This window comes from Octopus bimaculoides, chromosome 4 (genome assembly GCF_046866305.1).
Source record: "Octopus bimaculoides isolate indiv1 chromosome 4, ASM4686630v1, whole genome shotgun sequence".
Lineage (NCBI taxonomy): Eukaryota > Metazoa > Mollusca > Cephalopoda > Octopoda > Octopodidae > Octopus > Octopus bimaculoides.
In genome coordinates, this window is record NC_142931.1 from 95,817,223 (window position 1) to 95,835,436 (window position 18,214).

The window sequence follows — 18,214 nt, forward strand, 5'->3', positions numbered from 1 at the left end:
AGTTACTTTGGGTCGAGAGGGGACTTTACACCAGCCACAGATCTGCTCGGTGGCACTGAGTAGGTTGTCTCGTAGGAACCTCCAGTTGTCTTCCATTTTGTATGATGCTATATCCCCTTCTATTTCGTCAAATGCTTCAAGTAGTATGTCTCTAAATCTCTGTCCGTTTGCTGGATCTTTAAGTTTCCAAACCCTTCTCCTCCAAGTCGGTCTACTTCTGGGCATCCTTTTTGCCTTGATCCCGAAGTCGCTAACTACTAATCTGTGTTGAGGGGTACATTCTTCGCCAGGGAAGGTTTTGGCATTTATAAGCTGCCCTCTTTCCCTATTTCTGGCAAGGATGTAGTCGATTTGGCTAGAGTGTCTGCCAGAGCGGTAGGTGACTAGGTGACAGGCAGGTTTCTTGAAGTTGGTATTGCAGACCATAAGATCATTTGCATCACAGAACTCCAGCAGTCTGGTTCCCTCCTCATTGCGGGAACCGAAGCCATAGCCTCCATGAATGCCATGGAAGCCCCCTGCATGACGTCCAACATGACCATTGAAATCACCAGCCACAAAGAGAAGGTCCCTGTCACTTGTCAACGAGGTAGTTTGCAGGAGGGTGTTGTAGAATTGGTCTTTCTGCCCATCTGGTAGCCCCGGTTGAGGGGCATAGGCCGAGATGACGGTAGCTAACCTATGATGAAGCACCAGCCTAATCTTAAGTACTCTGTCACAAATTCTAACTACCTCGATTACCTTATCGACCCATTTCTCTGCTAGGAGTATTCCCACACCCCCGACCCCGTCAGTGTTCCCTGCCTAGAAAATCTTGTACCTCCTCTCCATCTAACTTCTTGGATGCAGCACAAATCTACGCATCTCCATTCAAGCATCTCAACAATCTCACCAAACCTACCTTTCAGCGTGTCAACGTTGAGAGTGCCAATTCTGACGGTGTGGGAGGAGTGGGTGTCAGAGGAGTAGGCCTGTGAAACCCTGGGATGGGGGTAAGCAGTGTCGTGTACCTGAAAAGAAAGCTTGCATTTGGCAGAATTCATAAACAAAACAATACCTACAACCTGCATATACTACACAATCTTTATGCGCTATAAGGTCGATAAGAGGGGAGGGGTGGTATAAGGTCACTAGCAGTGTTCGCGGGAGACAACCAAGGATGACAGATGATAAGAATTTCTGGTACTGGTGGAGGGGGTGGGAGGGCGAGCTAAGAGAGCTTCGTCGTAGTTCCGTCAGCGGAGAGATTCGAAGACAAATTAGGATGAAGTTGGAAATTGAACTGGTTATATAGAGTTAGGGTTACGTACGAGTCGAAGAGGGAGAGGGGGAGAGAGAAGTAGTGATGCAGAGAGAGAGTGGGAGAGAGGGAAATAGTGGTGCAGAGAGAGTGAGGCAGAGAGAGAGAAAGAGGTATAGGCAACAGTACATCACGCTGGTTAAATGCCTTGGGTTTTTAGAACAAAGTTGAAAGAGACAGCAGTGTATAAATCGTGAGATTAAATGCTTAAATCGATAACATAATTGAATGAGAATTAAATCGTAATTTTTAAAGGGAGGAGAGACAAAATTTTAGACAGGTTTGGGCTTAGAGGAGCATAACTTGAATAAAGTAAAGAAAAAGCGATAACTTGAATAAGGTAAAGAAAAAAATACATAAATAAGCATGAATTTAAGACAAAACAAAGATCGAGTGTTGTTTACATGGAAAGAAATATATAGATAATAGAGAACGGGGGGGGGGGGTGGCGGGGAGCGCAGCAAGAAGGGATAATATATGAAAGTTAGAAGGATAAAAATTTCTTAGCTGTCCATATTTTGGAGATCTAAGTCGTAGTTCTGTCAGCAGAGAGATGGCTTTAATATAAGGACAGTCCGAATCTACCATTGTTTCTCTTTATAACTTCTAAATAATTTTTTAATAAAGTAGTTGTATGCTGTCAACTTAATGTGACCGTCCCCTGAAGGGAATAATACTACTGTTGGTTAGACCTAAGAAGCTGCACTGCTTCCTGTTGGCCTTGACACATTTCCTGTGTCCTTATGTTTACAAAGGGGAGACAAGCACCTCCACCCAACTAAGCCTGCATCCCCCTTGTAAACATAAGGACACAGGAAATGTGTCAAGGCCAACAGGAAGCAGTGCAGCTTCTATAGGTCTAACCAACAGTAGTATTATTCCTTTCAGGGGACTGTCACATTAAGTTGCATAAATCTCTCTGAGAGATTTAGAAATGTATTATTTCTTAATTTTTTAATACTTTTATAGAAGAAAGTCAATTGACAGTCTTCACACTTTGTCACATAATCTTGAACTTTATATGTGAAATGCCAGTGACACACTGCATGTCCATCAGCAGGTATAAAAAGGGGAATTTGACATGACAATCAGACGGACGCTGACACTCGTTGATGCTGCATCGAAGAGGCCAGGGAATAGAAGAAAGAAGACATGCACCCAACACCAGAGCTGAAGACACCTCCGAAAGAGGGGGGGACGCCACGTCAAAACGGTAGAGGAGTAGGGGCCGAAACCGGACGTGGTTCCTCTTGATGATGTCTTGAGCTAACTGGATCCTAATCCACCAAAGGAAGGTATGTCAGAAGAAAGTAATTCAACAACGCGGGTTGATGAACGGTAAGACATGTGGCCAGAACCTCCTGGAAAATAACCATAGCGAGGGACATTCCACAGTTGAATTAGAACAGTCACAAACAGTGATAGGCGTGAAGAAGACATGCACCCAACACCAGAGCTGAAGATACCTCCGAAAGGGGGTGGCCCCGCCACGTCAAAACGGTAGAGGAGTAGGGGCCGAAACCGGACGTGGTTCCTCCTGATGATGTCTTGAGCTAACTGGATCCTATAAAGGAGCTGTTGTGGTAGCAGACCACGAAACATGGTTGAAATTCCTCACTAGACAGACAGCTGTGCAGTGGTACGACATATAGTTCAAGTAGACAAAAGTCTTCTTTTTAAGAGGAAAAATAAAGTTGCAAGAGTGATGAAGAAGTTTGGATACTTGTGATTGTCATAACCGATGGTGTGCCAGTTTTTATGTGTGTATGCGCGTGTATAAAGATATAATTAAAACAATACATATACACCCATGTATATATATATATATATATATATATATATATATATATATATATATATATATATATATATATATATATATATACAACAAAGCCTAATGGTGTGAATTTTCTAAAACTCCTTTAGGGACAAACGGTTTTCACAATGAATTCCAATTTAATCAGAATCTACATGATCTGAAGCATATTTGTAGAAAAGAGATATTTAATTTTCTCAAGGTTATGAAGAAGCAAATCTTTGGGGTAAAATTGTGTAGATATGCTGAAGTATTTATATATATACAAGTATGTATATAAACTAACTTTGTAAAAATGTATGTGTGTGTATATATATTTGTATGTTTTTGTATGCATTTATACATGTATACTCTTACTCTCTTTACTCTTTTACTTGTTTCAGTCATTTGACTGTGGCCATGCCTTTAGTCGAGCAAATCTACCCCAGGACTTATTCTTTGTAAGCCCAGTACTTATTCTATCGGTCTCTTTTGCCAAACCACTAAGTTACGGGGACGTAAACACACCAGCATCGGTTGTCAAGCAATCTTGGGGGGACAAACACACACACACACACACACACACACACACACACTCCAATTGCCAGTCCCCCAGCCTAGGTCTCTGCTTGATCCAATTACCAACGTCCATTAAGGACGTTAATTGCGGAAGGTAGAACCGGACGTGCGGTGACCACACCTGCTCTCCATCCAGGTAAAGTCAAAGGTGCCTCAACCTTAACGCAAATTTTTGCATCCTCAGCCAAGGCATCCCTAGCCCATCCTTTAGCGGTTTCTGGCAGCAGACAGAGCACTTCACGAGAGGCTTTCCTCCCTTCCACAAAAAGCGGAAAAGGATTCTTTCCAACTTGTTCAGCCACGAATCGGGGCAAGGCACCACGGTCAGACGGTAGGTGATAACCGATGCTATAAACATCTGTACCACCTCTGCCTTTCCTAGCAAGGATAACACCCGCCCAGACCAGGTCTGGCTTAGAGTAGTCACCCTGCTGGTCACCTCACTCCAATTTTTCTCTATCTGGAGACCTGGCCCATACCAGACTCCAAGCAGCTTAACAGGACCTTCTGTCCAACGCCCCACAACATTATTGGACGGCATCGGCTTGCCCCTCCAGGTGCCGAGTTGCAAACCGATCGACTTGTCCTTGTTAACCTTTGCTCCTGCCACCGTCTCGTAACTTTTGATAGCCTCTTCCACCACTGGAAACTGGCCCTCATCCGTCACGCTGATGGTGATGTCATCCGCATACGTCGTAGCTCCTCTTCCACACCATAGATCATGCGGTGCGCCCCCTATTGCCTCCAACTTCCGCAGCGATGGCTCGAGGGCCAACGCATGCAAAAACGGAGACGGGACACCCCTGCCGCACTGAGCGTTCGATCCTGAATGGCTTCGAAAGGAAACTGTTCATTTTTACGACAGACTCGATGTTGCTGTACAACGCAGCAGTCCAACCGTGGAAGGTCGGGCCCAGGCCAGCCTTCCCGAGGACCGCCACCAAGTACCGATGGTCGACCCTATCGAAAGCCTTAGACTGGTCTAAATGTACCAGTGCCCCCCCCCCCCCCCTGCGCAAGAAAGTTATTCCACCCTCTCTAAGGAGTAGCATATAAGGTGGAGATTGTCATGGATCGTCCTGCCCGTGATAGCGCATGTTTGCGCTTCCCTGACAAGTCCGTCCACGACCCGCACCAACCTTTTCGCTAGCACCTTGGCCAAAATCTTTAACTCTGTGTTCAGCAGAGTTATGGGCCTGAAGTTCCCTATTTCGTCCCCCTTGCTCGGGTCCTTCCTGATCAACGTCACCACCCCTCAGCTCGCAGACTCGGGAATTCTCCTGTTCTGCTGCCAATTGGCGTAGACGCTGGCCAGCAGGTGCCCGAACAAGTCTGGCATACTTTTGTAGAATTCGTAAGGCAGACCATCGAGACCCGGCGACTTCTCCCCGGGGCATTTGCCCAGTACCTCAATCACCTCCTCGGCCATAATTGGCCCCTCACAGCACTCAGCTTCTCATGCCTACCACACAGCCACTCCTATGCCTATATGTATAAGTTTCAGAAGATATTAGAATAATGGAATAAAAGTCAGTCATAATAAGAGACTCCCAAAAATCTATTTCCTTAATTTTCAACTACTGTTTCTGGCACACACATTTACACAATTTTGATTTTGAAGAATTTAAAAAATTATTTGGAAATTATAAAGAGAAACAAATGGTAGATTTGGACTGTCTGTATTTTAAAACCACGAATTCAAAAAAAATTTTGTGTCAGATTTTTTCTCCAGAAGTTCATGGCTTCATAGGAAGAAGCATGGAAAACTGCATCAAGATAACTAATTTTCAGATTTTTTACTTACTTATAAAAAATGTAGATTTTGTAAATGAAACAAACTAGATCCTAAATAAGAAATGAATGTTTTAATATGACAAATTTTCAGATTTTTTTACATCATTTTAAAAGTGGGATGATTTTGTGACTCAAACTAACTAGATTCAAGTACAGTGAATACCATCCTCCACAATTTGCTACTCATATGAAGTACATTGTACTTCAACAATTTCTATCAGATACACTCTCTTTCTTGAGCATAAAAAATCCTCTTTCCAGGTGACAATAACTTATATGTCAGATTGTTGCACAAGTTTTAGTTGCTTTGATAAGGGAAATCAGAAAGGTTTGAAATGATTTCATTGGCATTTACTTGTACCAAAGAGCACTCTTGTGATAGACAACATGTTGATATCATAAGTGTTGCGTTGTGGAAATAAACAAAATTACCAAACTTTCATTCATAAGACCATTTATCATTTGCTTTTTTTGAGGTTTTTTTTTCATTTCAGTTAGTACATTTGTACTCCCAGTTGCATACGAGCACATATGTAAAATGACGTCCTTTATTTTTTAATCATTATCTGCTGATATCAAAATAAATAGTATATTGAAAAATGAAAATATTTTCTAGGGGGCCATTTGTGACTCCAAGGGTCAAAAGGGGGCCTTTGGCCAAAATGGGTTGAGAACCTTTGCTCTAACTCTCTGTCCTCTCCCTGTCCTACTGTGGTAGCCAAGTATCCCCTCTATAGTAAGACAACTATCTCTGTCCCTCTATTATATACTCTAACCTTTCACCTGGCTCAACAGTTACTCTCCTCAGTTCCACCCCCTCCCTTAGCAGAGAGATCTTTGTCTTGCAAGCTACTTGACAACCCTGCTAGTGCCATGTAAAAAAAAAACACCCAGTACACTCTGTAAAGCGGTTGGCATTAAGAACAGCATCCAGCTGTAGAAGCCATGCCAAAACAGACAAATGCAGCCTGATTTGCCAACTCCTGTCAAACCATCAAACCCATGCCAGCATGGAAAACAAACGTTAAGTGGTGATGATGAGTTTAACCTGACAGCTGTCTTAAGAGCAGCCAGTTTCAGTCTTGTTTTGATAAAATGTCCAGGCTCATCTCTTTGGCAGTCAAACTAAATGACCAGAACTTGGAGTTATTTTATATCATGCACTCAGTTCATCAAGAATGCTTCCTCTCCTCCTCAATGTATGTTTTGGAACTGGAGCTATTGTTGTTGAAGTTGAAAACTTTGAGAAACAACCTAAGAGAACCATATCTGTATATGAAGCTGACATTACTCTCATGATTTTGGATACTTCAGAAATTGAAGCGATTGCTGTCATTTTGAGAGAGTATCAAGTGTTCATGGTGGCACACATCATCTGGACTGAGTTGGTAGGCTTGCAACTCAGCACCTGGTAAATTCATGCTGGCCAGCAACCACTTCTATCACTGGACAGAAGGTTTTGGTAAGAAATTCAGGGTCTGGTTCAGACTGAACATCTGGGAGGAGAAAAACTGGGAAGTGGTTGTGAGTTGGGTGGGAAGTCTTACTCTGAGTTAGGTTGAGGGTAAGCTGTCCTTGAAAGGCTGGCAAAAATGGCTAATATGCATTAGCCATTTTTGCCAATTTTTATATGACTACTATATCTTATTCGAAGAAACACCTGACTAGATTGAAGTTTATGCTCTTTTACTTTGTGTGGAAGGGACAATTTCTACCATTTTGAAGAGCCGTCTGCTTCCAATATACACTCTGCTTGAAATGCAGAGACTGATCATGTACTGACATACTCAATCTCCTGTTGAGATTTTTGGATCAATATAAACCAAAATTGGAGTTTGGCATCTGGAATGTTGCCAGGCATTCACTTACTCTCTATCGGTTAGGCAACATGGTCAGGAGAAAGTTAACTCTTCTGGGTGGGTTAATAGAGTGACAATGGCCTGGGCATGATTCTGAGCATTAGTGTAGGCAGTCTGAGAAGTATCTTCTGGAAGACTTGGGGGGAAATTATGAACATTTTCTCCAAGTTCTTGGTGTGACAGGTACTTTGCCTGTTCAGGATAAGTTCTGCTAGCACAGAAGTACTTGACAGAAGCCTGCTAGCAAGGGAAGGTAAGCTAGTTTTCATCTGCCTGGTTGCAAAGGAGAGAGAGAGAGAGAGAGAGAGAGAAAGAGTGTGTGTGTGTGGTGAATATAGCTAAGTGTTAAGGATAATGTGTTTCCTGTCCAGTCAAGTATCAACTAAAGAAGAAAATGAGTGGAGAGAGAGACACTGCCTTCCAGTGTGTTTTATGAAAGATAGGTAAGAACAGCAAGCTTATGTGGCTGTAAACAGAAGGTAAGTAACTGGGAGATGACTCTGTTGAAACTTTTTATGTAATAGAGTAATCAGGGAATTTGTATGAACCTATTTTTGTTTATAATTTATTATCTCATTTTTGTTGATTTTGCCTTCTTTTTATTTGATGCAAAACCTTTCATCCTTGTATTATTCTTAATTTCTTAAAACCTTGTGTGAATAAAGATATCATTCTTCTCCTCCTTGTCATTATCATCATCACCATCATTTCATTAATATCTGCAATATTATATTACACTTTAAAGAACTCACTAAAATTTTTGACTGGAATATCCAGTAATGTCTGAATGTTATAAATGAATATTCAAGATAATTTGTCATTTGGTCACTATTGAGAGCTTCAGTTCGAACCATACTATCTGCTGTAATTTGTTTTAGACGAGATATATTAATTTTAATGCTTCATCTGATCTAACAAAAATGTACAACATTCCCATTTAATGGTTGAATGGTTGTGTAGCTCTGCTACTTGGGTCACCATTTTATAGTGGCTGTTGTTGGCTGTTCAAGTGCATGTTATTAAATGGAAAAACAGTTAGTATGAATCACCATAAGACATTTTTGTGTATGAATATATTGTTTATTCTGTGTTCACCTTTTGTGGTGGAAGCATGTAGTATGATACAAAAACATGTGTTTACATACAAAAACAGTTTAGATTTTTACTTTTGCACTAAAAGAAGTAACATAAAATAATTGTATTACAGTATGTATGGATGTGTGTAAAGAGAACAGTCATTTTGAGAATGTTTGTGTGATAAAATATCTTTGTTTATGAATCATATATCTTGTGTTGAGGTGAATAGACATGTGAGTCGCATGTGGGAGATTGCGCATGGAGCTGCAGAGAAGACATTTACATTTGTCTTTGACCGAAACCTGGCAGGAATGAGAGTTTCTGCCGTGTAGCTCAGAACGAAGCTAGTGTCTCAGAACAAGTCTACTGTATCAAAGTGAGGCTAGTGTATCAAAACAAGACTAGATGCCTCCTCGATATATTTGTCTGCTGTGCAGGTTGACTCACATATTACTATGTAAGATGTAGCTCTGCTTCAGTTGTGTTTAGGAGGACCACTTTCCTGAAAGTATATAATCTAACAGTTCATGCAAATCTTTGAGGAATTTCTTGTTCCATCTTTGCTAAAAATGAACCATACAATATGAAGAAAATAAAATAACTCAGGTCATGTTCTATCTTCTGTTTTATTGTTGTTTATATTGGTGTTATTGCTGAAATTGTGGTTGCTAACGAACGTTTCCTTCAATTCTCTATTTTAGAGTGTTAGAGAATTCAAGTGACATGGCAACTACACTGATTGGTACTCCATATTATATGAGTCCTGAACTTTTTTCTAGTAAACCCTACAATCAAAAGGTTGGTGATATGTGTATAGTATTGCTTGAAAAAGAAAAACAAACTTTTTAACTTGACTCAGCACCATCATGCTAATCCCATTTGTTACCTGCACTATCTCTCTGTGTCTCTGTCTGTCTGTCCATGTGTGTGTGTGTGCATGTTTTGTTGTGAGTCAAATATGTTTTACAAATATTTGTAGGATGTAGAAACTTTTTGAAGCAGTTTTTAGATGAATAATGTTAGTATCATTAATGTTAGTGACAGTAATGTCCGTGTCAGGAATGTTAGTGTTACCAACACTAACATAGTAGTTAGCAAGTAATGTTAATGTCAATAATGTTACTTCAGTAAAGTTATTATAGGTAAAATTATATTTCAGTAATGTTATTGTCAGAATTGTTGGCATGATTAATGGTGATGGCAGTAATGTCAGTATCTGTAATATTCATGTAGTAATGTTAGTGTAAGTAATATTAGAATCGAATCCTACAAAGGCCAATTTTACCTTTCATCTTTTCTGCGTCAACAAAAGTACCAGTCAAGTACTAGGGTTGATATAATTGAATAACATCCTCCAATAAAATTGCTAGCCTTGTGCCAAGATGTAAGAGAATATTTGAATCAATAGTTATAGTCTCAGTAATTTTTGTGTTTATAATTTTAGTGTCAGTAATTTCAATGTTAGTAATGCTAGTATAAGTAATGTTAATGTTAGTAATGTTTGTGTCAGTATTGTTAGTGTCATTAATGTTTATTTAAATATAGTATCAGTAATGATAGTATCAACATTAGTTGTATCATTAATGTTAGTATCAGTAATGTTAATGTTAGAAATATTAGTGCGCATAATGTTAGTAACATTTGTTTCATAAATGTTAGTGTCAGTAATGTGAGTGAGTAATGTTAGTTTAAGCAATATTAGTGTCACTAATTTTAGTATCAGTAATGTTAGAATCATTAAAGTTATTGTCAATGTTAGTGTTAGAATGATACTGTTTAGTATTTGTAATGTTAAAATAAGTATTGTTAGGGTCAGTAACATTAGTACCAGTAATGTTATTGACAATGATGTCACTGCTCATAATGCTGGAATCAGTTGTCTTAGCATCAAAAATGCTAGTGTAAGAATGTTAGCAACAGTAATGTTAGTATGAGTGATGTTAATATCAGTAATGTTAGGGTTTACGTTAATGTTATTGTCAATAATGTGAGTGTTACTAATATTTATGCCAGTAATATTAGTAATATCAGTGTCAGGAATATTAATGTGATGAATATTACATTAGTGACTGTAATGTTGTTATCACTTACTTTAAGATCAGTAATGTTTGTGTTAGCATCAGTGTTGTTAGTATCTGTAATGTTAGTGTTGGCAGTGTTAGAATTAGTATTGTTAGTGTCACTAATGTTAATGACAGGAATGTCAGTGTCAGTAACATTAGTTAGAAATGTTAGGATGGGTAATGTTAGTATCTGTAATGCAGTTAAATTAATGTCACTAATTTTAGTGTTAATGTTTATGTCAGTAATGTTAGTATTATTTTTGTAAACATCAATGATATTTGTATGAGTAATGTTACTATCAGAAATTTTAGTGTCAGTGATGTTGGTATCAGTAATGTTAATATCTGTATTTATAGTGTTACTAATATTAGTGTGAGTAATTCTAATGTTAGAATTGTCAGTATCATTAGTGTTCTTAATGTTAGCATCACTAATTAGTGCCACTAATGTTGGTGTAAGTAATGTTAGTATCAGTGACAGGGTTGCCAATTTAGCATATTTTATGCTAGATCTAGCATTTTTTTCAGCATTTAGCAGAAAATTTTTGAATCTAGCATATAGCAGGTTTAAAATTTTATCTAGCATTTTTCTCTGATCATGATATTTCCACAGTAGTTACCCTTTTTTCTTCTTTTTCCTCCTTTTCTACTTTTGTTAATGTATCTTATAGCCAAATTTTAGTACTATGAGCTATTGTTGAATTTTTCTTTCACTTTCTTGAAGCTTCAAATGAAAGTTTATCAAAAGGAAGTTTATCAAGTTATGAACTTTTCTAGCCCCCCCCCCCCCGACTTGGATACAGAGTGGTGCCGGTGGAGGAGGTGGGGAAGATAACTCATGTCAGCACCTGAACTCACTACACAATAATATAAATATATTTACAAAGAATGAAAGCATGGAAATCGTCCTAACAATGCTTTATTCTGTAGTGATTAGTTTTTATCATGACAGATTGACTTTCAGTTTGACAAGTAGGCCTGTGTTTTTCATGCTTGTTTTGGATTATATATCTTGTATAGAAATACAGGGGTGGCAGGGGTCTCCACCTTTATATTTCTACTTACTTTTTTTTTTTCAAGTATTGTAGTTATATCTGTGGTTTTACCAATAGATATTGAATGTAAGATTGGAAGTGAAATATGATGTTTCCAGGTTTATATCAGAACACAGTTTTGAGATTTCTGCAGATTTTACTGTTCCATTTATAAGTTGGCCACCCTGCATCTTGAATCAGTATTCTTCACCTCAAGACCTAGGCACTGCAGCTGAAAGTGATCAAATCAGTGAAATTCAAGAAATTGTTTTTCAATGCTGAATATAATTAAAGAAAGTAAATAAAAATTAAGCTTTTTGATATAATTAATCATATTTAGCATTTTTTCTACTGAAATTTAGCATAAAATTCTGATTTTAAGTTGAAAACACTGATTTTAAGTTGGCAACACTAATTTTACTTACAATGAACATCATTGTAAGTAAAATTAGTATGTGTAATGTTATTTTACATAATGTTAGTGTTAGTAATTTCAGTAATTTTATTGTGTATAGTGTTAGAAGCAGTTATGTTAATATCAATAATTTTAGTATCAGTAATATAAGTGTCAGCAATGTTAACATCACTAATGTCAGTATCACTTATGCTAATATTTGTAATGTTAGCATCAATAATATTTTTGTCTTTATCCCTTTAGCATTTAATCTGGCCATATCCTTCCCAAATTTTCTACTTGCTTTGTTCAAACCAACTAGATTTGGTCTCTCACACCTACCTTACAATGTCATTCTAAAAATAAACAATCACATCATTGAAATCTCAAAGCTAGGAGAATAATGATTAATTCAAAATGATGTGAATATATAAGCATTACCTTTGACAGAGTAATCTGAATGCCAAAGGGGTATTATTAGTGTCAATAATGTTAATGTCAGTAATGTCAGTGTCTATAATGCTACTATCAGAATGGTTACTTTGAGTAATGTTATTGCCAATAATATTAGTGTCACTAATGCTAGTGTCAGTAATATTGATTTCAAATTTTGGTACAAGGCTAGCAATTTTGGGGGAGTGAGTAAGTAAAATTACATTGACTCCGGTACTCAACTGGTACTTATTTCATCAACCCAGAAAAGATGAAAGGCAAAGTCGACCTTGGTGGAATTTGAACTTAGAACATGAAGATGGATGAAATGCTGCTAAGCATTTCACCCAGCATGCTAATGATTCTGCAAGTTCACCATCTTACTAGCGTCAGTAATAGCATCAGTATAAGCATACTGATGTGGAGGCGCAATGGCCCAGTGGTTAGGGCAGCGGACTTGCGATCATAGGATCGCGGTTTCGATTCCCAGACCGGACATTGTGAGTGTTTATTGAGCGAAAACACCTAAAGCTCCACGAGGCTCTGGCAGGGGATGGTGGCGAACCCTGCTGTACTCTTTCACCACAACTTTCTCTCACTCTTACTTCCTGTTTCTGTTGTGCCTGTAATTCAAAGGGTCAGCCTTGTCACACTGTGTCACACTGAATATCCCCGAGAACTATGTTAAGGGTACACGTGTCTGTGGAGTGCTCAACCACTTGCATGTTAATTTCACGAGCAGGCTGTTCTGTTGATTGGATCAACTGGAATCCTCGACGTCGTAAGCGATGGAGTGCCAACAACAAAAAAAGCACACTGACACGTTGTTGCCTTTAATTTTAGTATTATTGTCAGTAATGTTCATAATGGTAGTGTTAGGATGAGTAATGATAGTATTAAATGTTTGTATCACTAAATCCGAAGAACTTGTGCAAATTTAAATAGAGCTTCACTATGGGTTAAATAAGAATTAAGAATGTAAACACATTCCTTCTATACTTTTGATGCACTGAAAAAAGTAAGAGAATCTCCTGATGGACTATTTCACAGTTTCTTGACCACTTTCAAGGAAGATATACCCATCCTTCTTCCCTAATGACCAGTACAGATCAGTTGCATTCAAAGTAATCATGAATCAAGCTAGCAGATTAGTGGATAGCCTAATTTGTATGTTTGTGCTTTTGACTGAACCTCATTAGAGCTTAAACTTCCTTGTGGGTTAAATAAAAAGAAGCACGTAAACACATACCTTCTATATTATTGATGTGCAGCAAAAAGGAAGTGGGATCTGCTATTAAACTGTTTCACAGTTTGTTAACTTGCAATGAGCAGTTTGAATGGCTATTTATTGCTTCAGCTGAATGCAGACTTTGTATTATGAAGAAAGAAAATGGACTATATATCAGCGAGAATATTAATGAGGTGGGATGAAGGTCATTAATTCTAGTAAATATTCTAAAAACCTATTCTTGTATCCATGCATGTATTTTAACCATGTAGTTGCATACAGACAAACTGTTATTTAACTTCCATTTAATTTTTATATTTGTAATTTCTTTCTTGCAGTCTGATGTTTGGGCATTAGGCTGCTGTGTATACGAGATGACTACATTACGACATGCCTTCAATGCAAGAGATATGAATTCTTTAGCTTTCAAGATTCTCAGTGGGAAGGTAATATATATATATATATATATATATGGATAAATAGATAGATAGATAGATAGATAGATAGACAGATAGATAGATCATCAGTGGATCATATATGGATGTGAAACTATTGGTCACTCTATGACCAGACATATATTTAACTTCATGTAAATGTATAAAAATATTTGTACTTCAGTTTTCACCCTTTGCATCAATTAGTCAATGACTTATCCTTCTCATAAAAGCAGTAAATTGGAACAATGGAACAAGTAAAGCATCAACCAAACATTTTATAGTATGCAGATTCCATTTACATTTGAGGTTAAATCTTATCAGTGAAATAGAGAGGTATCCTGAACTTTTGTCTGAACATGTGAGAAAAGATGTTGGATGTTGTGGCAGAAAAGCAGGTACAAAGAAAGGAGCATAGCAATACCAACAAACCAATGAAGTCATACTGACGTGACCTTTGCAACAGAGAATATCACTTCTTTTTAGCCATAAATGATATTGTTTCTAAAAGATTAACACTATATCAAGGATGTTGCACTTGATGGTCATGACCAAAGGGAGATAATAATAAAGTAAATACTTTACCATGAGCTCCAACATTCTCATGCACCACACATTACAACAACTCTTGTTTGTTAAATGATGAATTATTTATTGTTATAGCTACCGCCAATGCCACAACTCTATAGCAGTGAATTAGTTCAGTTGATACAGAACATGCTTCACCAGGATCCAAGCAGGCGGCCATCTGTCAGCAGACTTCTTCGAATGAGTTATGTAAAAAAAAACATTGCCCTGTTCTTGGAAGAAACTCGTAAAAGGTAAATACCATCAAACAAACAAAGTTTGCATATTGATTTATTGTCAAAAAACAAGTAAATTTGTATGTAAAGTTGATGTTTACAGGCTTCTGTGATTCATTGGCTTCATTGACTTGCTTAATCTTAAGATTTAATGTGTCATTTACACTGATGTCACCCTGTATTTCTTGCATACATGCTTGCTTGTTAATTCATTTTACCTTTAAACTGACTTGATTTAGACAAATGAAAACATGATTGCACTGAAATAATAAAATGAAAATGACCAAATAAATATTATATTGGAGCACCTGCTCATGGGTCATGAATTTAAATTTTCTGAAGGCATTTCATTGAGTTTCTGGTAGAACTTGAATCTATATTGTCACAGCTTATTCGATTATCAGGAATAGAAACTAAATCATTTGAGAATAATGCTTATGACAGTTTGATGTGTTATATGTACATAGGAAAATTTGTTTCTTGTCATCTTTGCATTGTGAAACCAGCTTTTTGAGTCCTAAGTGATATTTATGACTGTGATACCAATTATAATGGTGGAGAGTAAAATACTGGTGGTTGAGAAGCTAGAAGTTCCATATACATGCCTGAATTTGGAGGAAAACCCAGTTCTGAAATCTGACATTGAAAAGTTTCTGTCCTTTTTAAAGAAGGCTCATGCTTTAGCCTGTTATCACTAGAGTAGAAGTAGAAGATTTCTTTTTTTCACCTCTGATTGTATACTGAAGCTGTATCAAGGTAGGTTGTGTGGCATAGTATGTTACATGCTAACGTTAAACTGTTTTATCAGTTTGTTGCTGTTGCCTTGTCTTTACTATCAAGCACTATATTACTAATATTCTGCATTAAAAATCATATTCTGTCTGTTTTCAGTCGTCGACCATTACCACCTACTCCAGATAAAACAGCTAAAGCAGTATCTTCCTTGCCATCTTCATCATCTTACTCAGCACATCCTCATTCACATAAGCAATACTGCAATCCATCTGTTGCTAAAAAGGACCAATTAGATGGTAGAGCAAATCACTCTTCTGCTAAAGTTGTTCATCCTGATGTTGAATCTATAGAAATAGATTCACAGAATACTATGATCAATGATACTCTGCCTGTTCAAGTAATACACAATAAGGAAATAGCTGCAAAAATAGAAAACGAAGCTGAAAATGAGTGTAGTAGTTCTTCACATACAAATTCAATATCTGAAGAGCATTCTTTATCACCAAATTCTAGTATTATCTCATTATCTTCATCAACTCAGTCCAGTTTAAATGAATGTGCCTCAGCAATGGAAGAAAGTGACTCAGGAACTCAAGACACAGTTATTAAAAATACTGTTATTCAGGTTAGTAAATACTTCAACTGAGTTTCTGTCTCATCATCATCATCATCATTTAACATCTGTTTTCCATGCTGGCATGGGTTAGATGGTTTGACTGGAGCTGGTAAGCCAGAGAGCTGCACCAGGCTTCAGTCTGTTTTGACTTGGTTTCTATGATTGGTTGCTCTTCCTAACACCAACTACTCTACAGGGTGTACTGGGTGCCTTTTGCATGTGACTGGCATAGATGCCTTCTATGTGTCACTGGCATAGATGCCTTCTATGTGTCACTGGCCACAACCATGATTGCACTTAGCTTGATGTGTCTCCTCAACTACAGCAAATCACCAGAAGCCTCAGTCACTTGTCATTGCCTCCATGAGACTCAACAACCAAAGTTCATACCCAATTTTTCTCTCAAGACACTTACGCTCTGTTTTATGTGCACACTGACATTGCATATCCAGCAAAACATAGTAGCTTCATTTCTTTCAAGCTTTTGCATATCCTCTGCAATCATAGCCCATGTTGAAACATGACATATAGCATAGCTGTTCACACACAGGCATCATACAATCTGCCTTTTACTCTGAGGGAAAGGTCTTTTGTTATGAACAAAGGTAGAAGTTCTCTGAACTTTGCCCAGTCCATTCTTATGTTAGTAGCTATGCTCTTAAAGCTTCGTCCTTCACTGCTGACTTGGTCATCTAGTTAACAGAAGCTATCTACTACTTTTATGTATCCTAACAAGCATTTGAGGAAATCTATTTTCAGTACATTTCTAGTATTCATTGTACCTGCACATCTGCCACACACAAAGACTATTTTCTCTGTTAAGCTTCATCGTATTTCTTTATTGCCCACAAGGAGCTAAACATAGAGGGGACAAACAAAGACAAACAAAGGGATTAAGTCGATTACATTGACCCCCAGTGTGTAACTGGTACTTAATTTATTGACCCCTAAAGGATGAACGGCAAAGTGGACCTCAGCAGAATTTGAACTCAGAATGTAAAGACAGACGAAATACCACTAAGTATTTCGCCTGACATGCTAACGTTTCTGCCAGCTTGTCGCTTTCATCTTAAGCTTCATCTTATACTGCTGCATCTTTTATGTGCCCATAGCTTGCATATAAGGTACACCATATGGAGTTTCTACCTACATTTGTTCTACATATCGAGCAGTGCCATCTCCTTGAAAGGATTTGTGATTTATCTGTTTTCCTATTTACTAAGTCTTTGGTCTTTGATTCCAGACCTTGATTCTACACCTAAAATTTCTTCTCTAGTTCTGGTTGTAATTCAGCTATAAGAACAAAATAATCAGCATAGAGGAGCTCTCAAGGGTAGCCCACTTAAATTCCTTTGTTATGACCTGGAGAGCTCTGATGAACAAGAGAAAGCTGAGAACCAATCTTTGGTGGACTGTACACTGAATTCATTGCTATATTTGTTGCCAAATTTCACCTTACCGGCAACATCCCTGTACATGGCTTGTACAGCTCTCACCAACTGCTCATTACCCCTTCCGCATTGACCTCTACATAAGGAAGTGAAGGGACCCTGTCAAAGGCTTTCTCCATGTTAACAAAAGCCAAGTACAAAGGTTTATTTCAGCTAACTACTTCTCCTGCAGCTGCCTTCCCAGGAGTATAGCATCAGTGGTGCTTCACTCTAGCACAAAACCAAACTGCATCTCATCTAGATTTACTCTCTACCTAATTAGTTGACCTTCTTTGTAACTTTCATGACCTGGTCCAGCAATTTGATACCTCTATAATTATTTTTGTCTAAGGCATCATCTTTACTTTTGTAGCATTTGTCTATAATGCTACTACACCAGTCATTAGGTATGACTCCCTTGTGGACTACCTAATTAACTATATGAGTAACTAGACCATATCCCACTCCACCAGATATTTTAAGCATCTCAGTGGTGATTCTTGATGGACCAGGGGCTTTCCCTGTCTTCATATTCTTAATTGCTTTATCTACTAAGCTACTGTCTATTCAGATAGCTGGTCCATCTGTTGGATCCACATTAGGCATATTCTTCTTCTCCCATGTGTTTTCTACATTTAGCA

The 18,214-nt window shown here is 38.0% G+C and overlaps 1 protein-coding gene across 18 annotated transcripts in view; it reads left to right on the forward strand.

The window, feature by feature from the left end:
* The window catches only part of LOC106872580 (uncharacterized), a 248,572-nt gene that overhangs the window by 103,191 nt on the left and 127,167 nt on the right, over positions 1 to 18,214 (forward strand). For 13 of the 18 annotated variants that reach the window (XR_016241608.1, XR_016241606.1, XR_016241607.1 and 10 more), the window contains 4 exons: positions 9,106 to 9,202; positions 13,894 to 14,001; positions 14,653 to 14,810; positions 15,684 to 16,152. Coding sequence is in view for 14 of the 18 variants with exons in the window: in XM_052967277.2 (XP_052823237.1) it covers positions 9,106 to 9,202; positions 13,894 to 14,001; positions 14,653 to 14,810; positions 15,684 to 16,152 (832 nt within the window). In the remaining 4 variants the exon portion in view is untranslated. The remainder of the gene's footprint in view (positions 1 to 9,105; positions 9,203 to 13,893; positions 14,002 to 14,652; positions 14,811 to 15,683; positions 16,153 to 18,214) is intronic. The other 5 variants (XR_016241609.1, XM_052967280.2, XM_089351051.1 and 2 more) reach the window with 1 other exon arrangement.